This window comes from Monopterus albus, unplaced genomic scaffold, assembly GCF_001952655.1.
Source record: "Monopterus albus unplaced genomic scaffold, M_albus_1.0 scaffold46.1, whole genome shotgun sequence".
Taxonomy (NCBI): Eukaryota; Metazoa; Chordata; class Actinopteri; order Synbranchiformes; family Synbranchidae; genus Monopterus; species Monopterus albus.
Genome location: NW_018127926.1, coordinates 2107052 through 2133321, shown reverse-complemented (window position 1 = coordinate 2133321; position 26270 = coordinate 2107052). Strand labels below are relative to the sequence as shown.

The following is a 26270-nucleotide window of genomic DNA, read 5'->3' as shown; positions in this document are numbered from 1 at the left end:
TTCAGTAACGTGAAACTGCTCCTCGCCACCTGCCTCAGGTCTCAAGCTGGGCAAGCGAGGACACTGTCAAAGCGTGCAGCTGCAGTCCTAGATCAGCTGATAATTACCGAATGAATGTGCCGAAGTAGACACAGAGAGCGTACAGTCCGCTCTGTGTTGAACAAACTGCATTCTGGAGAATCTGTAGAAATGTGAAGAGCATTAGAGAGCTATATACTAACATTAGAACCGCTTTAACACCATGCGTACTAAATCTTACCTATTATTATGAAAACTAGCATTTTTTAAAATGTATTTTACAAACTAACTTTTCATAACACAAATGCCATGTTTCTACACAATGTTAATACAAGCCAGGACAATTTAGATGAGGACCGATCACAGCTTTGCTATTTACAGTGAAGGTTCATAATGGAAAGTACTGAAAAAACTATGTTCTGCTACTGTATATGCAGAAAATTGATATTTAATTAGAAGATATTAGCTGTGGCATTTGATGAATTAATGAAAATATACACTGATAAAATGATAAAACCATTTTTAATTCTGACCATATTATTTTATGCTGACAGCAGATTTGGCCAAATATACCAAATAGGTAATGCTACTTTAAGAGCCCCACATGCTAACAAATCATTTATATACAACGTAAAGATGTGTGTACCCTGCTGCCATGTCTTGTCTCAGCATCTGTGTGTGTCATTAGTATTGACACTCTGCTTTCTAAAGGTGCAAGTCCATTTCCATGCCAACAAAGACACCTTTCAGCTTTCAGAGTCCATGATGAAGGTCTCAAAGTTCGGGTTGAGCTCGGACACCAGCGCATCTACAAAGTCCTCGATGGTGGGCCGTCTCTGCAGCATTCCTGTCACACAAGCACACACAGCAGCAGGTTTTAGGGTGTTGGCTGCAAAGGCACAAAAGCTATGGCAAGAAACTTCCCATCCCAACTCATTCTAATAGGATAAATACAGCTTTTCTAAATATTTATGTATTTTTAACCTTAAGTCAGCGCAGTGGTTTTACACAAAAGGGAAAACAGGCAAGTATTTTTCATAAATCCTTTGAAGCAACTGCTGTTTTTATCCCACATTATTTAAAACCCAGTTAAGCTCATGGATACAGGTTGCTGCTCCTGAGTCCAGCTATCATCCGCACTAGTATAATGTCATTTAAGTGTTCTTTTTTTATCTTATAATTTGATGTCACTGCAATGTCCACATTTTGCAAAACAAAACTGCCTTTATTATATGGAACCATTTAGCAGCACTTTTTGTTCTGCCCAATCGCACCCTCACTCATTCCCCCTAAATTGAGAAGAAGTGAAGCGGCACAGAAACAGAAAAATAAGTACTGTGGACGCCTTTAACAGGTCTCAGTGTGATTCGGCAGACTGAATGGAATATGACAAAGCTATAAAGCATCTTCTGTGTCCGTCTTAACAAAACTAAAAGGTATATTGTACATTCTACAGTTAGTTATATGGATGATACCGAGCTTACACACACACACACACAACATGAGACAAATATGACTATGCAGTCGCGAGCAAGACCTGGGAATGTCTGTCTGTGTTTTGAGTGCCTGTCTGCCAGCTCATGCGTGGAGGACTCCCTTGCTCGCCTGCTTTGAAGTCAGTTCATTTCCCCTTGTGCAACTGCCAATGTAAATAGACACTGTCCCCCGTCCCGCTCTTTCCTGCATAGGTCACCTCCAACACACACACACACACACACACACACACACACACACACACACACACACACACACACACAAACACGTCTGCACAGGCTTGAATGGAGACAAAGGGTTTCACACAGTGAACCTGAAAGTATGGATGCACATCAAGATATGGACACATAGACACACATACTGGTGAGTTTACTGTACGATGCTGCCATCCTGACACCGGCGCCAGCAGAAAGGAAATGAGCACAGGTCTGGCCAGGCCTGCAGTGAATCATCGTGCATGAGATCCCAAGAGAGGGAATTATCATCTCCTCTTGCCCCCTGGTCACACCCTCCCCCCCTGGCTACAAGATGATACCAACAGATAGGGGTTCCTAACACACCACAACCGTGCAAAGGATCTCCAGGAGCATGGCAGCCACATGAAAGCTACCATTAATGATAGTCCCAATTATAGAGCTGCAGGATGATATTTGCTGCGACCACTATTGACATCTGTGGTATTTGGTGATCATTTTTAAATGGAGACCAGAACGGCATGAAGAGCTAAAGCAGCATTAGTAAGTGTTGATACAAAGGATACTGACAAGTCAAAACTCTCCTCAGAAACTTTACAAGGTAATGCTGTTTTCCAGAACAGAGAAAACGTCAGTCCTCTCAATCCTCAATTCCAAGACAATGGCACACACGTACACACGCTCTGACATGACACGTTGACTGTTTACAGTACGAAAGCATAAAGAGCTGTGGGCTCAGTTGCCGATTCGAACTCTCCATACAAAGTCTGCATCATCACCACCACTTTCTCTAATAGATGTGATTTCCTAACTGTGTCTCCACAGGGGGGGACCCGATGTCTGGAGCCTGGTCTGCCACAGGTTAGTGCTATCGGCATGACAGGAGTGATGAGAGAGGCAGAAAGAACACGAGGGGAAGAAGAGAGAGAAACCAGAGAGAAATACAGACTGAAAGAGAAGTGTGATTATGAAACAGTTTAGGCAAGTAAACAATAGAGGCCTTGCTGGCATCTCATCACCAACAGCTCATGGTGTCAGCACCTGGGTCTCACACGACGACCAAAAGCAGATGAAGAAAGGCTCAACAATAAGCAGTGAGGAGCGAGTCTGTTCTCAGCCCAGATCCCTGGGAGAGTCTGAGAGGAATGCACAGATAACCTCAAAGTCATAACAACACTGTGGAGGAGCATCTGATCTGAGAAGCTGCTTTTGTAGATACACACAAGGAGGTGGGGCTGAATCAGCCAAAACAGACTGGCACAAGAGGAAAAAGGATGCACTGCTTTTGAAGTAAGTGCAAAGCAGATAAATGGTGTGCACAGAGGGTAAACTAGGAATGTGTGCAGAAATCCACAAACCTGTTACAAGTGCAAAAACCTGGACACTGGGTGCTTCAGAAAATATCAAACACACAGTTCCTTTCTATTTTATGGGCTGGTTCACTAAAAATAACAAAATCTTTACTTACCCCATTATGTCAATGTAATGCCAAATACTTTGTCAATGAAAAAAATATATTTAATATCTATAAAATATATATTTGAAAAAAAAAACTTCATTCACAGTTTCTCACAGCCCACGGTGATGTCTTTAATTTTCTTCTTTTGTCAGTCCAAGACTCCAAAACCCAGTGATATCCAGTGTACCGCCATATACAGTACCAATCAAATGTTAGTCATTCATGTCAATGGGAAGGTGCGTCCAAACACTTGATGGGTAATGTATGACAAAGAAAAGCTACAGATCCTCTCATCTGAGAAGCTAAAATAAGAAAATATTTGGCAATTTTGCTTGAAAAATTACTGAGGTGATTAATATCCATTGTTCAGCTAATCAATTAACTGATTCATCATTGCAGCTCTAGCTGACAGTGTGGTGGTGTTTTTTGTAATTTGAGCAAACCAAACCCTTAAAATTGAGCTTGAGAGTGCACAATGGGCCACCGCACTGATTATCAGGACAGCTTAAATCTGCTCTGCAGGTTTGCAAAGACTTGCTGCTTACAACAGCACCTGATCACTGTATGAATATCTTTGCATGCTTGATAGCATGGTTACAATGAGCAGAACAGTACACCCACTATTGGCTACGCACTAAGGAAAAACCAGAGCCAATTCTAAACATAGGCTGTACTTTGTGTCCATTGTTGGGAGAGTCTTAAAACAAACTTGTGAGAACAGTGAGTGTGAGTCATCTTGTCTTTAAGAGTTTCCAATTCCATTCATAACAGCACTGACACAGCCATTGAGGAATAAGGCTCCTTCCCATTAGAGTCAGCTCCACGCCCCGTGTTCACCAACGGAGTTTGGATAAAACAGCAAGTACTGAAAGACCCATAATGAACTAAGTATTCAAAGTAACAGTGGCTCTTTCTTAACAGCTGTATCCTGAGGCAAACTGCTGATTACATCTACATTTTAACCAAATCCTTGCTTTGCAATTACACATATTTTAGCTATTGAAAAGCCTCACTAGAGCAACCAGCAGTAGAGTACCTTGCTCAAGGCTACTTCAAGAATACTTGTTGGAGGAGGAGGCTACTCATTCCCTAATACTGCTGGTGTGGGAACCTTCAAATCACACACCCACATCTTAAACTTCCACAGCCTCTTCTTCTCTCAAAACAGGAGAGAGAGGATTCTTAATGAATCATTTTAAACTGACACTGTACTTAGAGTTGGCTCTTGGAGTACACAGACAGCATGTATGTACAGAAAAACTTGTTTGTTTACTTAAAGGGAGGTGGGTGATGATGAGTATCAGTTGAATGAAAGCCCTCTGTGGCTCGCTAACTGCTCTGAGCCTTGGTAATGACAACTCTGGGGACAAGAAATCAGACAAAATGTTTCAAAAGTGCTGCCCAACTTGCAGCTAACACTAGCTGAAATGATCAAACATCTGAGTACCTGACTCGACAGCTTTGCCATCACAAATAAATCTCAGAACTGATATATAAAATGGTGCTCACACTTTCCTGCAAAATAATGCAAGACCTTTATTTTAACACTGGTCCAATTTAAACACTGATTAGTAGCAGAATAGTTTCCACATAACTACAGTGTCTAAAAGGAACCTATGAAATCCTTTCTTGGCTCCCTGAAAATGTGCAGCAAGAGCTTCTGCTTTACCTGTACCTTGCTATTACAGCACTAATCGGCACTGCTGTGTGAAGTGTCTTGAACCAATCAGAAGTCTTAGCTGAAACTGGCTGTTATACAAAAGGAATTGGTCGCACTCCCATGGGCTTGGCTACGTTCTGTTCTTTCATGATTTAATTGGTTGCTTTCATAGACTAATTTCAACCACTTGCAACTTTGAGAAAACACCAGTATGTGGATTTAAAACGTGAACAAACTGCAGCATGCAGTAACATGGGCCCCAGCCTCAATAGCTTCCTACTCCCTGTACGTGTATGCAAAAATATTACCACACAAATACTACCACACAGCACTTTAAGTCACCTACATTTGAAAAGACTATGATCATGCATTTCAAAACATATTTCTGGCTGCTTCAGTAACTGTTTAACTGCTGCTCAAAACCATTTGAAACATGTCAAGGTGTGAAAAGCTGTTACTTGTGTCAGACCTGGAGGCAAACCACCGGCTCACTGCCTCTGTAATTATACCTTTGAAGTTCAGGAAGTTTTTTCTACAAACCACACTTAAGACAGGCTCAGAAAGCAAGACAAGGGCGATGACATACACTGTACTGGGAGGCTCTTTGTTGAGTATGTGCTTTCACAAAACACAAAAAAGGAGAAAAACCTGCAATGTTAATGAGGGTAAACCCTACAGAACTTAATAACTTTAATATTTAAGCAGCTCAATGGGTCCACAGTCTGAGCGGTTGGGTTATGCGCAAAAGGAACTAGTCTGTACAATGTGTCATCTAAATTTGTACAGAAACCAGTCTTTACACCTGATCATCATAGAGGCACAGTTGTGTAAATATCAGAACACCCCATCAATCAGTCTCTACTGAAAGGTGCTGCACTCAGTCGAACACAAATGTCTGAATTAATTAAATAAAAAACAGAAGCAGAGAGAGGCTCAAATAATGCTTACACTCCACCTGCACCACCTGTATTATTGGTGCTTTTTAAAAATTCCATTAATGTATTTATGTCAGTGGATAACTTTGGGCAATGCTGCATAATTCTCGGTGACACTTTGGTGTTTGACTATGAACCTGAAAATCTAATGGCACTTTAATTGGCCTCAGCTGTACTTTTCTGTTAGTGCTAATTAACAAATATTAGCATGCTAACACCCTAAACTAAGATGGTAAACATCATCATCTTAGTGTTGTAATTATAAACATAGCGTAGTTGCATAATTGTTTAAGCATCTTATTATAAAAAAAAAAAAAACCTAGGCCAGAAGATGTAAAACTATCAACACTTGTCTAAGACACTTACTTTTTACCTGCACCATGTGGAGCTCCGAAAGATAACCGTCATCACTAATCATGTCAGCTTTTAAGGAAGCCTATATACATTCTATATTTTGCAGGTTTACAACTCTAATGTGAAGCTCATCTAATCCTCTACTCGAGTTCAGAGAGAAATATCACTGTGCCGAAAGTGCTGTGGGAGCATCCAGACCACTGGGCTCTTGGAGTTTATTAGTGACTATAAAAGTAGTCAAGCCAAGCTGCTTCCAAACAAAGAGCTAAAAGGGTCCTGGGACTCAGCTACTAAGTCCAAGTAGATCCATTTTCTGTGGAGTCAGGGCTATGGGAACAGTCTGGGCCATGAAAGCCCTCTGTGTAGCAGGACTTGAGGTTCAGTTCAGTCGATCACCTTTCCTTTTTCTTCCTTCTACTCTCACATTCTGACTTGCTCACTCAGTCATGGTGCTGCCGGTCTGGATTTAATACCTGGGTTTACATTTCAACACCTTGTTTCCTGGGAAATATCCAGTAGCAGACAGAGAATCATGCACATAAAGACTGGCCTTTGACTATCCTTGCCAGGGCCTGCTCCAGTTCCCTGTGTGCCCTTGTGCCCCCACTACCACCTTGCCAAAGGAGACAGCAGGGAAATGTTACACACCTTCATTTACAAGGGTCTTTGTTTGAAAGTATTATGTGTATGGGTTGGATCTGGATATAGTGTCGTTCCCCTGGTCTCTTCTGGGCTAAACGCTCCTTTTGATATGAAAGAGCCCCTTCTTCTTCACATCAAAATTCTTTTTCATTCCCCAACAGAAATTTAAGATGGTTGCTATGAACTTTACAACCCCACAGCAACGAGCAGTATAAGCTAAATGATTCAGCACATGTACTGATGGTTTTCTAACTCTGACGTCAGCTTTCACAATGTAAAATCATTGTAAGGTAAATTATGACATATGCAGCCATTAAAATGATGAAGCAGCTAAATGAGTCTTCTTAAAAATTAAGACCTTTTTGCTTTAAATTAAGTAGTTCTCCAGACACGGAATATATTAAAATAAAAAAAATAAAAACGACATATTTTCAGATAATTACCTCAAACGCAGGGGCACAAAGCAAAACCAGACTAAAAACTATATTATAGAACAATGCCAAAAATGAGAAACTTATATTAAAATATTATTTTGACTAACTATTACTGCTAGTGCAGGCATTTTCTGTTGTGAGCCGGTACAATGACTTACCAGAGGGTAACCCTGCTAAGTATTCTGCATGGCCTATATTTAGAGGAGCATTCACTTCAAAGGGAACCATAAAAGCAAATACTGTCAGTTCAATAGTTAATTGGACAGTAGATCTAATAACACATCTGATCTGTTGGTGGCTGGAACCTCAGAGGCTGGGCGCAGCCCTGGTTGGAGCTGTCAGGGGACAATCCGATGAAGGAGGGAGGAGGTGACCCTGAGGGAAAGACTTACAGTACACTCCCAAATGTCACCTGATATAAACACTCCCTCCTCTCACCTTCTCTTCTCTTGTCCTGTCCTGTCCAGACATGCCACAGTGACAAGCTGAAGGAAGGAGGAAAGAAGGAAGTGATGGGAGGAAGAAGTGAAGTGGGCAACAGAAGGAAGCCACTTTTTTTGCCTGTCAAGGCCACATAAAGATAAACTACAGCTTCTGCTACAATGACATGGACCAGCTGACTACAACTGGATGGTTACCAACCTGGAGAAAAGCTGAAAGACAGGACACTATTTTAGCATGTTAGCATGGTAACATCCATTTACTAATTGTTAAAAATACTGCTGAGGCTGATGGGAATTAGTTAATCAAATTACTTTTGCAGATATTTGATCATAAGTGAACTTGAGGATGGCCAATGCCTCTAACAAATCTGATGGCATCTCTCCAGTATTTGTTGACACTTACACAGAACAGCAAATGCTACCTGCTAGATGTGCTAGATTAAAAGGTGGGGGGGGCTACAAATTCAGCAGGGCTGTGAAGAGCTTGGAGCCTCCCTATAACCAGAATAACACTGTCAGAATAAAGGGATGCAGCGGTGCAGCACCAACCGTCTCAGCAGGGAGGAAGTGGAACCCGAAGGAGGCAGTGATTTATGACAGCATGACCTGACACCCTGCTTTGGGGCCAAATAATGGGTAAACATCATTTAACTCACATATTGAGCTTCAACACGAATGCTCTCCCATTCTTTGGCATATTTAATTGTGAATTATGGACAGAATTTGATAGTGATCCATTCAGCAGTTGTTGAGATAATTCAGTCAGGTCCAAACTGCGGACTGACTGACACTGGTCATTCTCAAACTATGCCGCTAGCATGGTTAAAACTGTAGCTGATCTGAAGCAGTTAAACCCACAGTGGAATGTAACAGTCTGCGCTCAGCCCTGCAGAGTCAGCATTTAGCATTTAAACCCATAATCATCCATGTCTGTCTTTTCCTCCTTCTGGGTTTTGTCTGTGCACAGAAAAGCAGCATGATTCTGGACATAATGTCATTTAGTCAAAATTAGTTTTTAAAGCAGATGAAATAACTGAGCTCAGAAGATGAAAACATGAGTAGTGTGTGGTTGACTCAACACCAGTCTGCTACAATAGGACTGATCAAGTCTGAGTTGACAAAGCTCCTCAGATAAGAACCCTTGGGAGGTTGTTTAACTGGTAAATATGTTTGATTGTGAAAGCCAAACCACAACGGCAACAGCTGTGAATGTCTGACAAAATTGCAACCTGACTAATAAGACTCACAGCTGCTTCTGTCTGATGACAGACTCAACTAACACTAGGATTCCCCTCAGGTGATGGGTGATGAGTGAGGCTAAAAAGCCTGAATGGACATCACATAACCTCATCAATCTTACTTAATTTAGAATACCGAGGGGCCCCAAATCATTGCTATTGATTGATGATCCTTCCTTTGCATTACCAATCAAAAATAACTAATCTTACACTATCAATATATGAATTAAACTTTATTTAATTAAGATGAACTCTGTTCTGCTAAATATTACTGGCTTTTGTCATTTTAACAATTTGATCACAAAAATGAACTCTGTACTGGTACGAAACACCAGAGTAAGCACATTTAGTTACTTTATATAACTATTTTTCTGGTGCAACAGGAAACACATAGACTTGCACTTCAATTCCTAAACTGAAGAAAGGAATCCTACGGTACAAAACAAGTGAATGTACCAAGGGTTGTCCTGTACAACATGGGATGACCTGAAGACTGTGGTGTCAAGAGGTCAGACTCAGAGATGCTGGAGGGAGAACTGAGTCCCAAAGTCTGATGTAACTCCAATTAACTGTTAATAACATAAAGTGTGCCCCTGATTTTTATTGGTAAATGTGAAAAGACTTAACATTTGGGAGGGATAAGGACACGGTAAGTTACCTTCTACCATCAGCATTGGCTCCTTGGCTCCTCCATGGGCCAGCATCTCCCGACGGTAACGTTCACCCATGTTCCTGATGAAGACAGCGAGGTGAAGACAGACACAGAAGAGAGAGATCAGGTTACAGACACCTGTATTCTCTTCTGTGAGCTCCATTTGTATCTCAAAACAAAGCCTTTGTCCAAGAGCAAACACTTGAAATGGGGGTGGGTCTGGTAAAGATGCCAGCTGTGTGGCTGAAATACAACAATCTGCCAAGCTAGTGTGAGTTTCATATGAATGTCATGTTCATTTGTAGCTGAGCTACGGTGAATGCTCTGCGTCAACACGGAGGGTGTTATGAAGTCTATAACCTACAACAATTCTTCATCATGAACAAGAAACTGTATCATAACATTCAACAGTTGCAGCAGCGTTTCTTTTTCTCCCCGGAAAATCTTTGTTATTCCCAAAATGATAACGAAGAAACTATATGTAAAACGTTATTTTAAACCTGCATACACTAAACATGCATGCTTATCATATGCACTAAGAAAAACATTCTTTATTTATTTGAATCTTACTATTGTCTTATTTATTTAAATCCAAAATAAGTTGACATTTCCCTGCATTTCTACATGCTGGTATTTTGTTACCGGGTTCTGTCTCACCTGTTTAAAGGATCCTGAACAAAGCACTGCCTCCACACCATTGAGGCAACGGCCCGGGACAAGAGGTAGGAGTAGTACTTGGCTCCATAGCCAATCAGGTGGCTGAATCTCAGCTGCCATGCCTATACCAGAAATAAAAAGCAAAAACCCACAAACTGACTCTTTTCCTTTAGTGATAAAAGAAACAGCAACTTAAAATATTCTAGAAGTCAGCAGGTTTTACATCACCAGACTGGATGCAACAAAGAAATCAAACAAGGAGAGAAATCAGTCATTCTTTAACACGTAATGGTTTGTTGGAGAGTGTACATGGAGGGAGGATACTCTTCATAAAGCCTGCTGAGAGAAGCTGTTCCATCACTGGGACTAACTACTCCAGTAAAAGCAGATGTCGATTACAACTGAATCCAAAACTACAATTAGCTATAAAAATCCTAAACCAAAAGAGAAAAACAAAACAAGTCTCAGCCTTCTTTCAGTTATACCGCTACTGACATGAGGTGGATATTACTGGAAAAAAAAAAATCATTTGTCTGCTGGCAAATACATGAAAGACTCTTTTCAAAGTTTCAGCTGCTTCCATTGTTTTCATGATATCATTATATTGGTGGAATAAATACAGCTTTCCTAACAAAACACTAAACCACAACCTGCCAGCTCCTTCTTCGATAATAAAACATGAGAACTTCTAAAACAGTAGAAAGCCCCCTTTTCTTTTCTCCCCTGGAGTTGCCTGAGGGGGCCCATCTCCGTATCTATGAAGATGAGCTCTTTTATGATCTCTGGAAACGGGACTCTTGGGGAATTCACCTGGCAAACCGTCAGAGACGACAGCGGCTGCCAGTTAACAAAACCATTACTGACTGCAGACCCCTGCCTCCATCTCTACAAAAAAAAAAACTGTTAATGATTTATCCTTTTTTTTTGGCCACTTGCAAACAGAGGAAATAAGCTGTGAACACGTAGCAAACACAATCATTTGTTGTGCTTCACTCTCCTTTTAGTTCTGTTTTTAGTCTCCACCAAAAGAAAAATATCTGGCTTGTTAGCTGCTAAATGCTCCACTGCGTTCACCTGCTAGTCGCTATCTTGGCCTCCCTGCCATTTGGTGCTGGACACGCAGTGTGTAGTGGGTTTTTAGAGCTTTTACAATAACAGCTTCCTGCTGCAGCCATATTAAGCCCTTTTCAGACATGCACTGGAATCCTGAAATTCTCTAGACACTACCTACCTTTCATTGCACTGTTTCTTTATGTGGTTTATGGCTGCAGATATTTTGGAAACGTCTACTGAAGAGCTGTTTGGTATGCTGTCGGAGTCTTTGACAAGATGCTTTAAATGCTTGTCATAACGTGCCACGGAAATGATTTTCGGATTTCCAAGCTCCTTTTTGTTTTCAATCCCTTTGCCATACATCAAATGATTGTCGACTTTTGCGAGAGAGTGTATGCGGGTCACATGTCAGTGAGATATCCTTTTGATCCCTACATACAAAGGAGACAAAGTCAGCACAGGCTTTTCACTCTGCTCCTCTTGTACATAAGATAAAAGATCGTTTTTGTTCTTTCCAAACTCAGCTCGTGGTCTTTTGTTCATGGTGCTAAGGTGCAACTACACGTGTACAGGGGGAATGTGGAACAAAATAACCCGGGTCATGTATTAAAAACACTTATTAAAGAAAAAAAAAAAAAAAAAAAAAAAAAAAGAGGGATATCACAAAATAAATTTAAAAAAAAGGAGCAAACATGATCCTAAAGCATTCGATCCACAAAAAGCAGATTAAAGAAATGTCAACACAGAGAGTAGAACATCTTGCTTTCTGCCATTTCTCTCCAAATATTATCTTCGGTTAAAGGGTTAGCATGTGGTCTGTGTTACTCACAGCTGATCCTCTCTCAGCACACAGCGGGAACTGATAGCCCCGCTCTATAAACTATACACATGACAACATCGCCTCAATGTTTATAATCCGTAGCTCTCTGTAACCCATTAGCCACTCAAACTTTTGCATTACTCTGGAAACTTTTCCTAGGCTGTTTCCATGAAGATGGGCAGAGAAATACATTCAGATGGTCAATTATAAGCAGAAAAAGAAAAAAGCAAGTTTAAGTAGAGTCTGTCATTGAAGGATCTAAGCAAATCTGTTTTCACTTGCTCAGATCCAAGGATGACCAAATCCTTGAAACTCAAGCACTGTGATCTTTCTCAGTTCAAATGAGGAAAACAATCCAGCTGTGGTTAGCTGCGCTCATGGAGGCAAAGTGTCTGTTATAGCTTTCAGTATGGTTTGAAAAGTTGAAGAGGAATGATTGCGACAGTGGGGAACTGTATAACATTACCCACCATCTCTGGAGAGGGAGCTACAAAGCGGGATACAAGCAGAGCTGTAGGAGGACTCCTGTGAGTAAAAATGCTGGCCAGGACACCGACGTCTGGGAGAATATACAGCAGTTCTGTAATCTCTATTCCTGACGGCACCCCACATAATTATAGCCCAGAGTAAATGCTTTATGAAGGCCATTTCTGGATAAATTATGACCCTGTTTTGGATTCCCTTCTCCCTCCTGGTCCCATCCCCTCACCACAGCTGTATAAGTGGTGGAAATGGGGAGTTTTTTTCATTAAACGACCAGAAGGAAGAGTTTTGAATATTTCCTCCAGGGAAAGAACATTCAAAGTATTCCTCAGCTTTGTTGTTTTAGCAGGATAAAAAAAACAACAACAAAAAAAAAAACAGGCTTCAATCCTTTAAACGCTGCTGTGCCTGAATAAAAGATATAAAACCAAAGAAAGAGGAAGGCAAAAGAAGGAGAAAGTAAAAGATTTCTGCAATTTGTGATCAACATCTATAGGGAATCATTAGGGCTGCCCCCAAACAGTCGAGACCATCCGATACATGGATGTACATTAAGATTGGATCTATTTAGCAAATTGCAGAATGAGGAGAAAAGGACAACAAAACCCACTTGGACAAGGCACAAATGTGTTTTCAAACATCATGGTCTACTTGTATAAGAGAAAAGATTGTTGTGATGCTGTGGCTGGTTGTGCACGGCCTAATGTTAGTATGTGCGTCCGGTTTGTTTATCCATCTCCACTAAAGTCCCACACACAGCTGTTTACCGACTGTTTCTGTGACATGCATCCATCCAAACAGCACTAAGAAGCTAACAAAAATGCACAGGGAAAACATTTGAATGAGGAGCCACACCAGTTATTCATAAGAAAATAAGTTGGTGTGTTACATAGCACAAAGACGTACGGTATTTGGTGTATAAGGCAAGCCGTAGAATTTCTGCTGCATGTCCTTCAGGATTTCTGTGGTGGAGCGGTCCTGAGGTTTTCCGTGGTAGATCTGGTCCAACACTGCGTAGAAAATCTGCCAGGGGAAAAAAATAAAAAAAAACAACAGGCCTGACTAAATCAGTCCTCCACTTCAGTACAGGTTTATCAAAAGAAAGAAATTAGACAAGCAGCAAATCTCACAGATAAACCAGAAGCACAAAACCAGAAACCTTCAACAAGGAATAAAAGGTAATATGGTTGTAATAACTTAAATGACAAAACTCAACAGCAGTGGTATCATAAACAAGAAGTCAAAAAAATGCTGTTGAATGTTTACAATAGGCACAGTTTCTTCATCCTCAGGCTTTTCTACTTGTTCACCATCTCAGCATCACATCAGCTTCCTGCCTTGCCTTCAAGAAACACTGCTGAAGCTGAAGGTAGAGGATGGATCTGGTTATTAGTTACTAGACATCTCTATTATCGTATTTACTCCCTCCTTCTATTTGCACGGCATATTCACAGCTACGATGGATGGAAGTCATGTATAGATTAGGAAATAATTGTGAGGTCACTGTTTGAGGCTGTAACTGTACCTGCAGCTGGGTGTCCGCAGCCCCACACACCTTCTTTGACTCGCACAGGCGAGCCACCATGCTCTCAGGCAAAGGCTGAGGAGGCAATGACACAGACATCGTTTTTGCCTCATCTATGCATCCAAATCTAACTTTTTAAAGGTTTTAATGCTGCAAAGTTTTTTTTTTGTCTTGCATCATACAAAATGAACCAAAGGCTTAGCTGATTTAACACCATAAGCAAACATTAATAGAATTAATATCCAAGTATTTTAGTACAAATCTGTCTTTATACTGGGCTTTACTCTGAGGGTTTAGGTGTACCTGTCCAGTTTCATAATGGCGTGCAAACTGGCTGATGACTCGATAGTCAGTGGCAAAGTACTCCATGAGAATAGAAGGGACTTCTGCAAAGTCAGTCGCACATCTGGTTCCTAGAGGGCAGATGTGAGATCTTAAAACAAAGGGAGGTACGGCCCAATTCATTCTTCCCATGTGGGTCAGTGCAGATGCAGACATACAGTATCTCCTACTATGTACCCAGACATTGAAACTAGGGGCACCTCTAATGAGCACAGCACAATAATAAAAGATGCACAGATTTTTACAATGAGAAAAATCAGGATCAGGTCATTATATCCCCAGAAAAAAACAAAAAAGCTTAACCAAACAACAATTAGCTGTTGACCTAACACGACTCCAGGCTGAAAATACTGTACATCCTTCACATGTAATATCAAGCAGAACACTTGCTATTAAAAGATATTCAGAGGGAGAAAATACAGCTTTAAGTTATTGGCAAAGAAAGTGTCCTGAGCTTTCAACCACAATTTCAAGTATCATACCTGAACAGGTGTTAACATGGTGTCCATTAAAGAAACAGCCTCCAGCTAAGTTAATGGATTATTATTAGGTTTTAAAAAAATTTGGGACCTCAAATTACAGGTGAATGCATCCATCAACTTTATTTGACATACTGTACGCAACAGTATCATATGACAGCTTTGGTAGTCAAGTGGAATCTAACCCTCACCTCCGGGCTTAGGCATAAGCGGATTTACTTCAACTTTCAATTCACCACACAGGAAGGAATAACCCATTGGTTTGTATCTCACTACATAATTCTAGCCTGTGACATTTGGGAACTGCCAGTCTGTTGTTTTCAGATGAAGAGCTCATAAAATGTCAAACGTAGAGCACCTCCCATAGTGCTGGATTGTTAATGCTTTGTTAATCCTAAAATAAGACCTGCTGAATAATACATGTGTACAATTACAATATGCAGGTGTAAATTGAATTAAGGACTTTAAACTGCAAATAGTTACAGTATCTAAGACGTTCTCTGTGTGTGTGTGTGTGTGTGTGTGTGTGTGTGTGTGTGTGTGCTCAGCCTCACCTGTAACGTGCTGGTAATGAGTGCGTCCAAGCATGGAGTGCATGGCGTGCCCCATCTCATGGAAAAGGTTCTCCATCATGCCCGGAGTTAGCAGGGTGGGGGCGCTCTTGGTGGGGTGAGGCAGACTCAGCATCAGCACCACAACCGGCAGCTGGTACTGACCTGTTTCCTGGCACCACCGGCCGCCACGGATGGTGAAGTGACAGTCCTAGGAGAAAGAGGACATTCGACTAGAGGTGGGTGGGGAAGCAGATACTGATTTAAAAAAACTTAATGTATATGAATATTGTGTCACTGAATGAAGAAAATAAAAGCATATGACTGATTCAGACTGTGACATTTTTTTTCCCCAGTTTCTAAGAGTCATCACTTCACAAAAATATAAGACTATTTGCATTACAATGCATTGTTGTGCACAGTGTTGTAACACTGGACTCCAGGACTCGTGAACGGACTTGAGCACTGACAGCTCAGGCTCGAGCACTGACTACATTCAGACTCTGAAGTTGGAGACAAGGACTCAAACGTTTTTTGTAATAGGCCATAATAATTTAGAATTTGGGATGCACATATTCAGAATTTTTTCTGACCGAAAGCTGACACTTGTTAACCGATCATTAAATGTTAAGTGACAAGATTAAAATGATGGGCTATTTAGATTTGGTCTGTGACCAATTACAAATATGGCATAAACAACAGCAGAACATGAGCAGAACAGAACGCCCACTGTTGTTTCACACACCTGAGGAACTGGGAACTGGGAACGGAATGAAACAGCCTAATAAAGTTGTTTCTGTGTTATACTGACCAGAGGCAGCTCACCTCACTTCAAAGGTGTGTGATATCCTATTAGATGCAGACCATGAATGTTACCACCTTCAAAGTAAAACAGACCACTCTCATAGCCTATATTTCTCTGAAAACTGCAGATACTGTGAATACCTTAATTGTGCAAATAAACCCTAAAACTGTGACTCCTGCGCCCTGGGAGGAGAAGTGTAGGACCGAAAAAGATATAGTTAGCTTGTTTTATGAATGGAACTGATATAACTAAATCAAATAAGGTTGCTGTTTATTTGGGACCACCTAAAAACTTTTATTTTTTTAATCTGACTTGAGGTTCATTGACTCGACTACAACACTGGTTGTGCGTCGGCCACAAAAAAAAAAGTGCAGATGAAATGAGAAATGCAAAAAACAAGTTGCCTTAAAATATGGGGAGCCCCATTTTCAGAGCAGAAACTCTTATGAACCTGTGAGTGTCATGTATGCACACCTGATGAGGTTTATCTGGCCGGTGGAAAAAGTCACAGTAGATGTATCCCAGTAATCCCTCTCTCTCATGAACCACAGCCTAGAAACACACACACAGGCACATATCCAAGATCTTAAAAGTGAACTTTAAAAACTATCTTTGACTTAATGTATGGCATAAAACAGACTTTAAGAAACAACATAAATCAAATTATAACACATATCAGAATGCCCCCCCGTTAGACCTTGTTAGCACAGAGGGTCAACTAGCAATAGCAGACATTTTCCACTACCAGTAACATTTACCAGTTTGCGGACATCCTCGCTCCACACCTCTCCAGCACTGGGATATTCAGACATGAGGGAGACACCATACAGCTGAGAGAAGAGGTTGTTCAAACCTTCCATACAGGCACCCAGAGACAGGTAGGGACTGTACAGACTGGGCTCTATGTTGTACCTGACAACAACATAAGCCAAAATACAGAAATCAAAGGAGCAGCCACTTTGAATCTTCAGTCATCATCCTAAAGACAGAGGGCACTGACTTTGTATTTAAAGTTGCAAAAACAGTTGTTTCTGTGATTTAAACGTACCACTTCCTGTATAACTACACATCTTGTACTTTTATCTACACGCGTGTTCAACAGATTTGAAATATTACATTTTTCCAGTCAAATGTAGTAATCCACACATAAAACATCAGAGACACAAACCATGTGAATCATCCAAGATGTTAGACTGTAGATCTCAATAATAAGTACTATGACATGCAACTTTTACATTTAGGCTTTGAGCTTATTTGACGAGTTGAAGTACTTGTTTTCTCTAGCATCTTTTCTAGCTATTGCAAGTCATGCTTGTTAGTAGCATTTCAGCACAATCTTAAATCTTTTCAAGTGTTCTGTTTTATATTACCTGTACAAATAGAACTCAACTGCTACAAGTAATGAAAAATGTGCCATGAGAAATGTGTTTTCAAGTTTACTGAGGAAACAAACTCTTTTAAACACAACCAGACAAAATGAAATGATCCTAAAGGCCCTGCTTGTTGCAGACCTAATGCACACTCAACCCATTTTAAACTCCAGATAAAGAAAGACCAACAGTGACCGCCCTGCTTCAATCACACATTAGTCCTGCACATGTTAAGTTGCAGGCTACTGAACAGTCTGGCTACAAGTCCTCTGACCATTACACGTGTGCTTTCAACTAGTACTGAACAACAAAGCCACAAAACTGCCAGAGCTCTGAGGGGGGGGGGCCTGTCCTGAGGGACTGTGCTTAAAATGAATGCACTCATGTTGCTATAGGCACTTTAGATTAATACAACCAAACTGATTGTATAGCTTTAACATCACATTTAGCGTGTTCTGAACACTATTCATCTCACACACACACTTCATTTCTATATGCTTTGAACACTCCAATGCAAAAAGGTTACTAATGAAAAAGAAGTGGTAAAGTGAGCGGGTGACAGAGAAAAAAGCATGAGCTTGTGACTCGTAGGGAGGGTACCCAGTGACAGAGATTAACTGCCCGTGGATTTGTGTGTGCACACTTAGGTGTAATACAGAACAGCAGCGGCTCTGGGGAAACCACTTTTTTAATGTAATCAGACTGGATACTAAAATTCTTTAAAAGATCTCTTGCCAAGTAGCACAACCCAAAATCACAAACACGAGAGGACTGCTGAAGCAGCGGCAGCTTGACACGAAGGAGGACACACTAACAGATCCATCCCCCCTCAGAAAACCCTGGGAACAGTCACCAACACATGCACACAGTTTTGGTGGCCACTGAAATTCAAAGGACACAGGGGGGTCGATAATGTCTGCAATAAAGATTTCATCAGACCTGTGGCGCTGCTAGTTGGTAGTCAGTTCTGGGAAGGAAATGCGCAATTCATTATGAACAGATCTCTGTAAAAAGCTGGAGACGCTCATTGGGCCTCACAGCAACTTGGATTACGGGAGTTTGAATTTTTAAGATCACTGCTCACATGAGTTTGAAATGAGAAACACATTTCAGTAGCAGGATGCACTAGTGGCCTCAGGGCTGAGGCACAGACCACAGACCACAACGTCCCTGGTTCTTGTTAGGCCAGGGACCTCAGTTACATACGGCTCCCCATCCTTCCAGTGGATACAACTAACAGCATATCTATTAAGTTCAAACCCACTCTAAACTGCTGGCAAGTGCTGCAACATTTTTAAATGAATAATCTGTTGATTTCGTTAAGTCCTACACATGTGAGAAAAGTAAAAAACAAACACATTTTCCAGATATCTTCAATTACTTGTCCTCGTGTCAGGAGAGAAATCAGAAAATCAAATATCCAATATATTGTCTGTTAAAGTAATAAAACAGAAAAAGCAGCAACTCCTCTCATTTGAAGTTGTGAATATTTGGCATCATTGTAATATTAAATTACTCAAAGTTACATTTGTTATTGATTAGTTTACCGTTGATCAGCTACTCAGTTAATTGACTGTTTCAATGCTACAGTCACTCACTGTGGATGTAAACATTTACGCCACACAAGCCTATAAACTCACTCAAATTAATTGTTCAGTTTGCTGATGAATAATAATCTCGTGCATAAGTCAAGTTTAAAAGAATCTCAGTCTGACAGATGTGCAAATATTTGTTGACACTGTCCTAGTGGTGTTAAATTATATTTTAGATTATACAAATTTCATGTAAAAAAAAAAAAAGATTTACATGCAATTTTAAACTATTTGTCACTAATTACTATCACTGCAACTACTACACAGAACAAGACTCGTCAGATTTGAAGGAGGGAAAAGGTTCAATCCCATATGAATGATATAAAGCAGTTACTGCCAACAGGTCAGATAAAGTGAAGAGCAAGAAGGCCACCTCAACAACACAACAGATGAGCAAAAACCTGTAGTCCTTCTGTTTGTAGGAACTATTTTACCATAATAATGTTGTCGTATGTAGCAGTTAAATGTTTAAGAAGCTGCAAAAGTGCTCTGGAAGTCAATGGCAACGCTGAGCCTAACACACTCTGGGGTTGCTGGGTTAAACAAAATCGCCCTAAAATGCCACCACTTAAAAAAGAAAACTGACTGAAAACAAGGGAAGTTGACTATAATGCCAGACTGCCCTGAAACAGAGCAACAGGAGAACAGCCTAATAACTCCCAAGCTTCTCCCTTAACACCTTTTGTAACATACGACACCTGGGAGCCAATAACACCCTGCACCGTGCTGGAGTATGAAGTTGCAAACATCTAAAACCATCATAAAAATGTAGATCAAATGACAGCAGGCTGAAAAATAAGTTTCAAATAAAGGCAAACGATCACCTTTCAGCACGCAAGACGCCACTGAGGAACGGATGGTCCCATGGCATGAGCTCCTATAAAACAACATCAACAGTATTTTAATTACATGTGGAAGCAATCAAATTAAGTCATGATTTATTTTGATATATATGTTCTGTTAACACTAACATCACACTAAACCTTTAAGAAATTAATACTGATTACATATTGACTGAGAGTGTAGTATTACCAAGTATCAGGATACACTATGAAAACATCCTTGTATGTAAAGAATATGTGAACAAACAAATAATAAATTAAAAAAGGTCACTCACAGAATTACGAGGGCTCAGTTTCTTCTTCATGTACTTCATCATTTTAAAGTCTTTGGCTGTTCTATGCGATAAAATGAAAAACACAAAAGCAAGTTATAAGTTAATTGACTCTACTCAGTGTTATGGGCGGGGAAGGGGGGGCTATGCAGGACCAATCCCAGCATGCATTTGGCTAATGGTAAGGAAATCAAACTGGACAACCTGCCAGGCTATTAGAGTTTCCATAGCAGTGTCTCCTATGACCCAGAACTGAGTCAGCATTTTTGCATTTCTGATTCCCTCACCCTGCAATCTGTGTTTAACACAAGGCCAATATATTTTCATGTTTTGTTCCACAAAATAAAATACGCCGATAAAAAAAAAGGTCATCGTGCAAAACACGGAGACTCAGCTACTCACTAGTCCACATTTACAGTCTCTTTATGTTTAAACTTGTGCATTTGCAAACTAATCTAACTGACATGGCCGTGATCACTAGCTAGATCAAATTACATGTTGGAAGCCGTGGTGGTGACGTTGAAGTCGTGGGGTTGTGGTGTAGTTAGTTTATAGCCTAAGAACAGCTTTTTACGTCTGACGATTGAATTTGGGCTTCAAAAATCATAAAGCAGCGTTCACTGGTGAAGATTATCTTGCTGAACAAAACGTGCAAGTGTCATAAACCATAGTTTGTCACAGAGCTTATTTTCCACAATAATCCAAAATCCCATTGGCTTTTTGTTGAGGGAACCAGCATGATGCTAACGTCCAGGTTGGACTACAAAAAATGTCTTCCCCATGGCACGCTCTAGGTTCACCTTTACGCCTGTGGGTAATTTCAAGTACCAGGACCACCAGACTTACATAGGTTTGGACTGTGTGAGGAACCACAAGCATGCAGCACATACTTACATTAAAAAAGAAAGAAAAAGATCAACAGGCCTGAGGCATCTCAATGTGGCAAGAACTAATCAAATAAACAGCCATGAAAATAAATGAATATGTGGATCGCTCATTTCAGTAACCATGGACTCCTGGTCATCACATAGTATGTATGACCCACTACCTTACAGTTAACTATAAATTACTGGTTTAATACAATATTTAATGAAGCAACAGTCTTTGAATACCATATAAAACAAACACCAGGTCATGACAACAAACAGACTGCCAAACTGAATATTGGTTTTGTGCATGATTGACACAAACTGTAAAGAGGACTCTGTACCTGTCTGACAGCTTGTCTGTTAACAACTGAAGAAAGCTCATCACCGTCTCTGCAAAAGACAATAAAGTTGCAACATGTAAAACTTTCTAACACCAAACTACCAACAGTGCAGAAAGGGCAGCTTAGAAAAATGATTTCTGTACCTCATAATGAACCTGTAAAATTAAAACAATAGGGTGCCTTTTCAGGTTTTTACCAATTGTTACATACTATACAGCTAATTAAACATGAATTAAAATTCATCTTTTCACACAACTGACAACAAACGGAGTTAAAGCGCTGACTAATGGTAGCTACATTGAAGTTGCAAAGCGTTAACCTGGATTTTTCGCCATTGTGCCCTTCAAGGCTCTATGTCCATAGGACTGGTAGCCCACCAGTTTGGCCAGTTGGAATCTGCATTTCAGCAGCTCCTCCAGACATGTTATCAGATCTGCACTGGGATAGAGATAAATCCTGTAGGCAATCTCTCGCACCTAAAGGAGAATGATAGGACAAAGGTACATTTGAGATGCACTACTGATAATCCTGCTGGTGATAAATATAAATCAGTCAAAATAACATATGTTCTTAAACCTGTATAATTTAACAATCAGAATGTAAAAGAAGTATAAAACAGAGTACTTCTGTAGTGACCGATACCAGAATTACATGTTTACAGGGGGCTGGAGCCAATAAGTCATAAATAAAAATGCTCTCATAAATTCTTAAAGAGAATCCACCAGTCTACCAATAACTTCAACTTGTGTGTACTCTTACATTCAGTCCTGTCATGTGTTAGTGTATATGGCAAAGGCGCTACCTGCTGAAAGATGACAGAAATATTCCAGCAGCCCAGACTAAATAAATACCAGGTCATGGGGGGAATCTGCATGCAATCCTCCAATTTGAATGAAGCTTCCGTCATTTTCAAAGTGCGGGTGCAGATGTTCAGGAATTGCAGACCTTGCAATTCTGTTTGGCGTGTTAGAGCCGACCAGAAACTCACTGTTGAGATCCAACAGCTTCACATGCAAGGCAACAGCCTCCTTCCTCTGCATGTGACAAGAGCATTTAAGGAAAATAAAATTAATATATTACACTATGCAGGAGGGGATGTGCTATATAATGTTGTCTTTATGTATCACTGATATCTATTTCCCACATACATGTGTTTGCTGTGAAGCTGATTCACTCACCAGTTTGTCATCCAGATGAATTCCACTGATCTCAAAGTCGAACAAGAACAATTCTGCCACTCTCCTAGATAGAAAAACATCAAAAAATATTTAAAGAGCCTGTGGCCTTGTTTTTTGACTTATCTACAATGTTACAATGGTGAATTATCATCTTAGACGTCACCTAAAGCTAAAAAAAAAAATGCAGTGTACGTATGTTCTAGTATTTCTATGCAGAAGCAACTCGGCTTATACACATCCTACAAACTCTGTGGATTCCTCCGGAGCACATCACCTGTTTGTTTTGGACTGCTTGAGGCCAGTGTGTCTGCTGCATGAGATGTGTAGCTGGTTAACGAGCGGATTAATGGTCCATGATGTTATTTTTAGAGCTATGCTACCTGTTACTACTGGAGAAGTTACTATGGCTGCATTATGCCAGTTAAAATATGGGGTTTCTCAACTACCCACTTTGTTTAGAGTGTTACAAATCTCTTTTCATTTGTACATATACTGTTGTTTACATATCTACAGAGGGGAAATTCATGCTGTTGCAGTTCATTGTGCTGTCTACTTGCGACACAACATCAGCAACAGAGAACTATCCTCTCGTTTTTAGAAAGAGGCTCTCTGATTCTGAAATATTTACAGACTATTTGGAGTTATGATGGGTGCCAAGCTAATCTAGAGGTACCCAAGATTAAATGGGTGGAAATGAGCAAAATGAGCATGTTATGGGCACTTTAAACTTAACTGGACATGCTGTCATCATTAGATATAAAAACAATTATGAAAAGAGATTACTAAGTACTTTATCCACAATGTTCTCAACATCTTCTACAGAGCTTTCAGCAGAGGCACAGACTAAATAAGGTAATAGTAAAATTACCTTGTGTCAGGGTCCAGCTGAGCCACAGTGTCCGGGTTCTCCAGCAATGTCTTTAGGCTCTTGCATAACTCAACATTAGTGTTCAACCTGAAACATAGTCAACAAACCTGAGCAGCTTTCAAGATCTGTCTCAACTAAAGCTTGCAGAAAAATGTCTTTTATCGCATTATCTTACAGTTGTAAACAGAATAAAGACAGTATGAGCGACATTTGTATAGGTGAGATCATTATCTTGCCACTTACTTCTCCACAACTGTGCCAATCTCTATGCAGGTCTTCTCTGCAGCCTCACGAAATGCTGGATCTGGATGAGCTACTTTTACAAAGTCTGCCTGGATATGGGGAGAATAATTATATAACACCCATAGCTCTATATAATTATGACAAGGTTACCAAGTGCAACTTCCCAGGATTACTTTCCATGTAACATATTACAAGATAAGTACATGATATGTGAGTCATAGTTATAATCATTGTTAGACCCCTTTTAATGATCGGCTGTGCCCCCGTATAAAAAGAAAGGTAGGTAGGTAGGACTTTATTGATCCCACAGTGGGAAAATTCCTGTGTTCCAGCAGCAATAAAACAAGAACAAACACCACACACATTATCTTGAGAAACAAATTCCAAAGTATTTGAGAGCCAATCAAGCACAAGAATGATCCTCCCACAATTAATCCCTGAGAACAAATCAAAATACCAAAGAACAAGACAAGATACAGTATTTGAGAGAGATCAAGAAGTCAAGGACAAGAATATTACTCCCATAATTAATTCCACAATAGGGGGAAAATACAAAACAAAAACACCATGTTTGAGTTTTAACAGGCTCCTATATTTGGTAGTTGAATCATTTAGATGGATAACGACAGGAAAAGAACTTCCTAAATATCAGCTGGGTAGCTTGGCATGTATAATGTCCATAAAACTATGACAGTGTGGCTACATTCTTAGCCAGTTGCTGTTCAAAGGTTTTGATTTTGGGTATTAAACTCACCAGATCAGCCACTTTACATAAGCCATCTGAGAGCTGGTCAAAAGCCTCGACTGTCTCAACCCCTGGAGGACAAGAACAAGCTTTGTCCACCAGGAACTCGGTGTTCCTGAGAGCTGCCTTTGTGGCTACCTGGAAGCCTGCAGGACAGCTCAGCTCTGACACTCCAAACAAACCCTGCAACCAGAAATAACACAAGTTGGGGATATCATGATATGTTTATCACGAAGTGATGCGACTTGTGCGACATTACTTCACAGAGTATGTGTGTATTCGTACAGCAGTGCTGTAGCTAAACAGAAACATTTAGGACAAATACGAACCACGTTTTTCTCGAACAGCTCCAGCCTCCTGTGAGGTTTGGCATTGAAAGCAGCTCCTACAGGTGACCATGTTGTGACGTTTCTCCGAAAATGCGTCCACGGGCTGCTGTGCGTTACAAAGTAAAGCAGCTTTTTCCACGCAGACATTTTGTACTAAATCTGCTGTACGTCCTGCTGTCTACTGAAGCTTGTAGTGCTGACAAAGGGCATGCTAAACCTTAGCTTCAATATTAGCGTTAGCCTGTTTACAAAGCTAGAAATGCAAATAACGCTAATATTTTCTAAACATTTCTTCTGGAAAAATATGGGATAACTGTTGCTTTGTGATGAATGAGGTGTACCGGTCAGTCCAATAACTGCAATTCAATTCCACATGTAAGCTCCAGAGCTCCTGTCTATCTAAGCAAAGCTGCATTACATTTGCAGCTGGTATTTTCGTGAACAGGAACATATATAAACAACAAATGAAAAAATAAAATCACCATCATAACATATAAACAGAATAACATTCCGATTATGACGGAATTTCTCTAATGCTCCAAAACTTCAGTAGCTAATTAAAAAGCGTTAAGATACATCTTAAATCTCTCGAAAGTGTGGAAAGCTAACGTAAATCGACGTAATGACGTCGAACAGAAGGGAGGTTGGGCATATTTTTGAAACATTTTCACAATAAAAGCAGCTCAATGCCACCAAAATCTAGAGTGGATTAACCCTATTAAGGCTCTGCCAAAACCGTTTGGGGTCTGTCTCCAACCCAGGGGATTGGGGAATGAGCGTTCACGCACCGCCAGATTGTATGCAAGGGCGTCACACGTTATGTCAAGCATTACAAAATAATGGCACAATTTCCACAGCTGATAAAACTGCACTGTAGAAACTGCCTACATACATTTTAAGTATGTCCTTTATTGAGTTACCTATCCTCTCTGATTGCCAATATGGTTTTAGGTCGAACCGATCGACATCCCTGGCCATTAGTGAGCTAATGGAGGACATAACAAGTGCTATGGATGAGAGGAAATACACGATGGGAATATTTATTGACCTAAAAAAGGCATTTGACACAATCAATCATGAGTTATTAATGGATAAGTTAGAAAAATATGGGATCAGGGGATTGGTTTTGAACTGGATCAGAAGTTACTTGACACAGAGGCGTCAATTTGTGAAGTTGGGTGAATACCAATCGAGTGAGCTGGACATTGTATGTGGAGTGCCTCAGGGTTCTGTTTTGGGACCTAAATTATTTATATTATACATTAATGATATATGCAAGGTTTCTGATTTAGTGAAAGTGGTTTTATTTGCTGATGACACTACCATATGGGCATCGGGTGAAAACCTACAGCAACTATCTGGATGGGTTACACAGGAACTTGA

The 26270-nt window shown here is 40.3% G+C and overlaps 1 protein-coding gene across 1 annotated transcript; it reads right to left on the bottom strand.

Annotated features, from left to right (window-relative positions):
• Window positions 1-473: 473 nt before the first annotated feature.
• On the bottom strand, window positions 474-25505 carry LOC109960392 (mitochondrial intermediate peptidase). The gene is made up of 19 exons (XM_020600462.1): window positions 24888-25505; window positions 24568-24741; window positions 23814-23902; window positions 23571-23657; window positions 22703-22766; window positions 22376-22558; window positions 21844-22000; window positions 21525-21573; window positions 20318-20378; window positions 20025-20077; window positions 16997-17150; window positions 16713-16790; window positions 15437-15644; window positions 14365-14474; window positions 14062-14136; window positions 13443-13559; window positions 10181-10302; window positions 9530-9603; window positions 474-865 (listed from the first exon to the last, which is right to left on the bottom strand). Exons 1-19 carry the CDS (start codon window positions 25032-25034, stop codon window positions 765-767), a joined length of 2103 nt encoding a protein of 700 aa, XP_020456118.1. The 5' UTR covers window positions 25035-25505; the 3' UTR covers window positions 474-764.
• Between the last annotated feature and the right edge of the window lie 765 nt (window positions 25506-26270).